General features: G+C 46.8%; 2 protein-coding genes across 2 annotated transcripts in view; one reads left to right on the forward strand and one right to left on the reverse strand.

Annotated features, from left to right (window-relative positions):
• The window catches only part of LOC105528149 (myosin-11-like), a gene marked incomplete at its 5' end in the record, with an annotated part of 97,322 nt that extends 96,016 nt beyond the window's left edge, over positions 1 to 1,306 (forward strand). The window contains 1 exon segment of the mRNA XM_011964760.1: positions 362 to 1,306.
• Positions 1,307 to 3,776: 2,470 nt separating this feature from the next.
• Positions 3,777 to 6,000, reverse strand: part of NDE1 (nudE neurodevelopment protein 1) — a gene marked incomplete at its 5' end in the record, with an annotated part of 72,109 nt that continues 69,885 nt past the window's right edge. The window contains one exon of the mRNA XM_011964748.1: positions 3,777 to 4,667. Within this exon, the coding sequence (XP_011820138.1) occupies positions 4,574 to 4,667 (94 nt within the window). The remainder of the gene's footprint in view (positions 4,668 to 6,000) is intronic.

A 6,000-nucleotide genomic window follows, 5' to 3' on the forward strand; every position in this document is an offset into this window, starting at 1 on the left:
CCCTACTTGGCTTTTGGGGATTTTTTTCCTATTCTAAATCAAAGACCAGAATCCTGGGGGTTCTCAAATGACCAAGCCTGACATTTTTAAAAGCAGATAGTCTTGCTTTGAAAAACCTTTTCCACTCCCCACAACCAATTTCAGCTGATTAAATTCAATCAATCATGCCTTAAGACTGGCCAGGATTTGTTGACTTCAACTTGAATATCTGCATCTTATTTGTGCCGTGTTTTCTGCCATAAAAAAATAGATGTCTATTGCCATAGGACTACAGCTACACGTTTAAAATAGATTTATAAAAAATCTATCCCAACCATGAAGGTTTCTTTGCTAAAAAAATATGTTTTCTTACAACCCACAGGCGAGGAAACGAGACCTCTTTCGTTCCTTCTAGAAGGTCTGGAGGACGTCGAGTTATTGAAAATGCAGATGGTTCTGAGGAGGAAATGGACACTCGAGATGCAGACTTCAACGGAACCAAGGCCAGTGAATAAGCAACTGTCTAGTTTTGCACCACAGCAAGAAAAACCAAAAACCAAAGAACCCGAAACAAAGCAAAACCCAGCAGACTGTACTTAGCATTGTCTAAATCCATTCTCAAATTCCAAACATCACAGACACCTTTCACACAAGAAATACAAAAACCACCACCCTCCAGCCTGGGCAACGTAGTGAAACCTTGTCTATCCAAAAATTTAAAAATAAGCTGGGCGTGGTGGTACACGCCTGTGGTCCCAGCTACTACAGAGGCTGAGCCAGGAGGATCGCTCAAGCCCAGGAGTTCAAAAATGCAGTGAGCTGTAATTGCATCACTGTACTCCAGCCTGGGCAACAGAGATCCTGTCTCAACAACCCCCACCCCCACTACCCCTGTATTCTAGGTATAAATTGAATTTTGTATGATGTAAGGGACGAGAAAAACCCAACAGGAAACAGACACATCCTCCAGTTCTATGGATTGTGCAGACATTGAGTTTCTAGAAAAACATATCCATGGTAACTGGTCCCTGGCAATTTTGTTTACATGAAATGGGCAGAAAGTCACCGAAATGGGTGTCGCCGCCACCCACCCCCCTTCATTCCCTAACCTGCGAACCTTTCCAACTTCTCACATCAGGCCTTTCAGACTTCTTTCCTCCTCTCCTGGTTTCCACACCTCAGACACGCACAGTTCACCAAGTGCCTTCTGTAGCCACATGAATTGAAAAGGAGACGCTGCTCCCACGGAGGGAAGCAGGAATGCTGCACTGTTTACACCCTGACTGTGCTTAGAAACACCTTCACTAATAAACGGTTATAAATCACAGTGTCGTTGGCTGTTCTGTTGAGCTGTCTTCTAGAGAGGAAAAGAAATTGGGGAAAGCTGGGTTTTGCTTCATTGTCCCAAAGACTCTCTGATGTCAGGGTTATTTCATGAATGGACAAACTGAGGCCTAGAGAGGTGAAACCAATTGCCTATGACCCCATAGCCAGTAAAAGAGCAGAGCAGAGATGCAAAGCGAGACTGTCTAAGGGGGTTATTGGGCCGTTCGGCGGGGTGGGCGGGGGAAGAGAAATAAGGTGATGTGTGGTCCAAGGGCCACTGCCCCCTGCCTTGAAGATGACTGGGAAGAACATCTTCACTCATCAAAACCAGTATCATACGAAAAATACAGGATTTCCTTGATTTTTTAAGTTAAAACACAAGGTCTTCCCAATGAGTCAGTAAACACTTTCTACAAAAAGTCAGATGGTGGCTGGGTACAGTGGCTCACACCTGTAATCCCAGCACTTTGGGAGGCTGAGATGGGAAGATCACTTGAGGCCAGGAGTTGGAAACCAGCCTGGCCAAGAGAGACCCCCCTTTCTATTAAAAAAAAATTTTTGTAAGTAAATCAGGCAGGATAGTGCACACCTGTACTCCCAATTACTTGGAAGGCTGAGGCAGGAGGATGTGAGCCAGGAGTTTGAGGCTGCAGTGAGCTATGATCACGCCACTGCACTGCAGCCTAGAACAGTAAGACCCTGTCTCACACACCACCACCACCCAGTCAGATAGTATTTTAGCCTTTACAGGCTACATATGGTCTTGCCAAATATTCATTTTTTAAAACAACCCTTAAAAACATAATAAATCATTCTTAGAGTAAGGGCCATAAAAACAAGCTGTAGACCCTATCCTTCTTTCAGCTTGAGTGTTTTAGACAGACATGCCTGCAAGGCTCTGTTCAACACAAACGATGCGGTAAACCACCAACTCCGTGGGATCAGACAGATTTGGGAGACCGGAAACATGGCAACGGAGGACTCCACCCTGCGACCAGATGCTAATATGCCTTGAATGACGCACAAACACATCCCATGTACGTTTCTAAAAACCTGGCTTGAATAGAAAATTTTAAAAAGATTTTTTCACATTTTATGACTTGGCTAAAAAAAGTTTTTCACCACTCTGAGAAAACATGGAAGTACAAACATACAAAGCCTCTTTGACCACCAGCCCAAACCAGTTCAACATTCACTTCTCTTGATTTTATTGATCTTTTAAAAAAATAAAAGGACATCTTTTATGGATACAGGTTAGGGTGTTTCTAGGGTAAGAAACCCACCATCGCAGTTAAATTCTCTGCGGAATTTCAGTAGCACTTGGAAAGTTCTGCTTTCAACCTGAAATGTTTGCTGTTCTTCCAGAAAATAACTTAGTAACAAAATGAAGGCCGTGAAGCTGCAGGCACACTCCAGAAATTAGTGTGTTCTTTAACTTGTGTCCCAAAGAGACAGCAGTTCCTAACACGCAGTGATGAGTGGACACACCGTGGTGTGTTGGAAATCCCGTGTTCACGTCTTTGACAAGGAAGCCTCCAACAATGATCTCGTGCTTTATTCTTATTTGAAGATCACCCTGGTTACTTCATTATGACTTTGAATGAAGTCCTGCTTAGTGGCTGCATTACCATGGCCACCCCCAAAGACCCCTCGGGGTCCTGAGGCAGAATTCCCCCCGCCCCACCAGGGGACTCAGGAAAATGAATGATTGCAGTTTGCCAAAAGAGGACAGATTTCCCACTGATGCTGGTTGGTCTGGAAAATTACTCTGGAAACTCAAACACACCTCTAGAAATCTCAATGAGAAGCAGGCTACAGTCTCAGAGGTTTATGCCACTTTTGTTTTTTTTTTTTTTGGAGACGGAGTCTCGCTCTGTTGCCCAGGCTGGAGCACAGTAGCGCCATCTTGGCTCACTGCAACCTCCACCTCCCAGGTTCAAGCAATTCTCCTGCCTTACCCTCCAGAGTAGCTGAAATTACAGGTGCCCACCACTGCACTCAGCTAATTTTTTGTATTATTAGTAGAGATGGGGTTTCACACCATGTTGGCCAGGCTGCTCTCAAACTCCTGACCTCAGGTAATCCACCCACCTCAGCCTCCCAAAGTGCTAGGATTATAGGCCTAAGCCACCACGCCCGGCCTATTCCAGTTTTTAAAAGCGCATGTGACCATTCTGTTCTTGGTTATTAGACATGATTTCAGTACACCACAAAACATTGGGAGATTTTGTTCTGGAAGACAATTCCAGCTGGTTGGGGGCTGGGGGAAGAGTCTCTGAGAGAAGCTCCATCCCACATTTAAGGAGACTTGGGACATTAACACCACCTATCAAGACCAATCAGGGGCCAGGCGCGGTGACTCACGCCTGTAATTCCAGCACTATGGGAGGCTGAGACGGCAGGATCACTTGAGGCCAGGAGTTCAAGACCAGCCTGGCCAACATGGTGAAACTCTGTTTCTCACTAATACAAAATTAGCAGGTGTAGTGGCACATTCCTGTAGTCCCAGCTACTCAGGAGGCTGAGATAGGAGAATCGCTTGAACCTGGGAGGCAGAAGCTGCAATGAGCCGAAATCGCACCACTGCACTCCAGCCTGGACGAGACAAGGCAAGAGCATGACTGTCTCAAAAGAGTAAGAAAAAAATAAAGACCAATCAGGACTCTGCTTGGCTTAGCTCAACATGATGGGGTATGGGAGCAACGGTTCACGCTTGAAATCCTAGCACTCTGGGAGCCCGAGGTGGGAGGATCACTTGAGGCCAGGAGTTCAAGACCACCCTAGGCAACATGGCAAAATCCCGTCTCTACTAAAAATACAAAAAATTTAGCCAGGCCTGGTGGTGGGTGCCTGTAAATCCTAGCTACCTGGAAGACTCAGGCACAAGAACGGTTTGAACCCAGGAGGCGGAGGCTGCAGTGAGCTGAGATCATGCCACTGCACTCCAGCCTGGGCGACAGAGTGAGACTCTATCTCAAAAACAGAAACAACAGGGTAGCCTCATCACCAACACCTTAGAGCCCTTCCCAGAGAGCCCCATTTGTCCCTCTTTGCAATGCACACAGTGGCAGGCAGGGATGAGGAGACATTTCCCAGGGACAAACCCCAGAGCACAGGTGATGGCCTCAGTCATTGGCTTGGGCCGCAAAGCGAACTATGGAGACTGCTCTTATTTCTCAAACTAACTTAAAATAAAACCTAGTGTAAAAAAGACGGCAAAAGGGAACGACTCGCACCGACACCAAGAGCTTCAGCTTCCGTGGTTTTCCTAAAGCAACATCTTGACTACCCCCTGGGCTGACGGCAGCGGCGATGAAGACATGTGTGAAGGCGGCTTCCCAAATTCCAGGCGCTTCCCCAACCTTCAGACAGAGCAAACCAAATTAAGCTGACATGACAGCTGTGACAAACTGGCTAGCACCGGGGCCCACAGAGTTATAAGGGTGAACATCAAGAGTCGGGAGCAGGGTCTCACAGGGTCTCAATTTTCTCTCCTGTGAAATGAAGAAGAGGACACTGGCTACCTGGCTCTCAGATTCCAAGGTCACACAAAACGCCCAGTCTCAGACCCACTAGAAAAATCCATCTCTTACCTATTGTTTGTTTATTTTACAGCCTGGGCAACACAGTGAGACCCTGTCTCTACAAAAAATGCAAACAAAAATTAGCTGGGTGTGGTGGCCTGCATGTGTAGTCCCAGCTACTTGGGAGGCTGAGGTGGAAGGATCGCTTGAGCCCAGAAGGTGGAGGTTGCAGTGAGCCAAGATCATGCCACTGCAGTCTAGTCTGGGTGACAGAGCGAGACCCTGTCTCAAAAACAAGGCCAGGCATGATCGCTCATGCTTGTAACCCCCAGCGCTTGGGAGGCCAAAGTGGGAGGATTGCCTGAAAAACCAACCAGAAAACTCACCTCTAGAAATCTCAATGAGAAGCAGACTACAGTCTCAGAGGTATATTCTCAAACTCAAAGCCAGGAGGTTTGAGACCAGTCTGGGCAACATAGCAAGACTTTCTATAAAACATAAAAAAAATTAGCCAGGGGTAGTGGTGTGCACCTGCAGTCCCAGCTACTTGGGAGGCTGAGGCAATATGGCTTGAACCCAGGAAGATGAGGCTGCAGTGAGCTATGGTCGCACCACTGCACTCCAGCCTGGGCGACTCAGCAAAACCTTGTCTCGTAGGAGGGGAAAAAAAAAAAAAAAAACCCCAGAAAAATTAATTTTTTTTTTTTTTTGAGAAAGAGTCTCACTCTGTTGCCCAGACTGGAGTGCAGTGGTGCAACCTTGGCTCACTGCAACCTCCAACTCCGGGGTTCAAGTGATTCTTGCGCCTCAGTCACCGGAGTAGCTGGGACTACAGGCATCCGCCACCATGCCTGGCTAATTTTCATATTTTTAGTAGAAATAGGGTTTCACCATGTTGCCCAGTTTGGTCTTGTGAACTCCTGGCCTCAAGTGATCCACCCTCCTCTGCCTCCTGAAGTGCTGGGATTACAGGTCTCAGCCACTGCACCTGGCCTAAAAATCCACGTGTAAAGGTCTGAAAGTTATGTGCATGCCATGGAAAAGATTCTTAGTTTCCTGCCACGTGTCTGCTACAAACCCATCAAATTCCTATGGCTTGGGGCCCAGAGAGATGGCAGTCACACACCTTGCAGAATTCCTGAATCTGAAAGCTGCCCCTTTTTTTTTTTTT

Source organism: Mandrillus leucophaeus, unplaced genomic scaffold (genome assembly GCF_000951045.1).
Source record: "Mandrillus leucophaeus isolate KB7577 unplaced genomic scaffold, Mleu.le_1.0 Scaffold703, whole genome shotgun sequence".
Classification (NCBI taxonomy): domain Eukaryota; kingdom Metazoa; phylum Chordata; class Mammalia; order Primates; family Cercopithecidae; genus Mandrillus; species Mandrillus leucophaeus.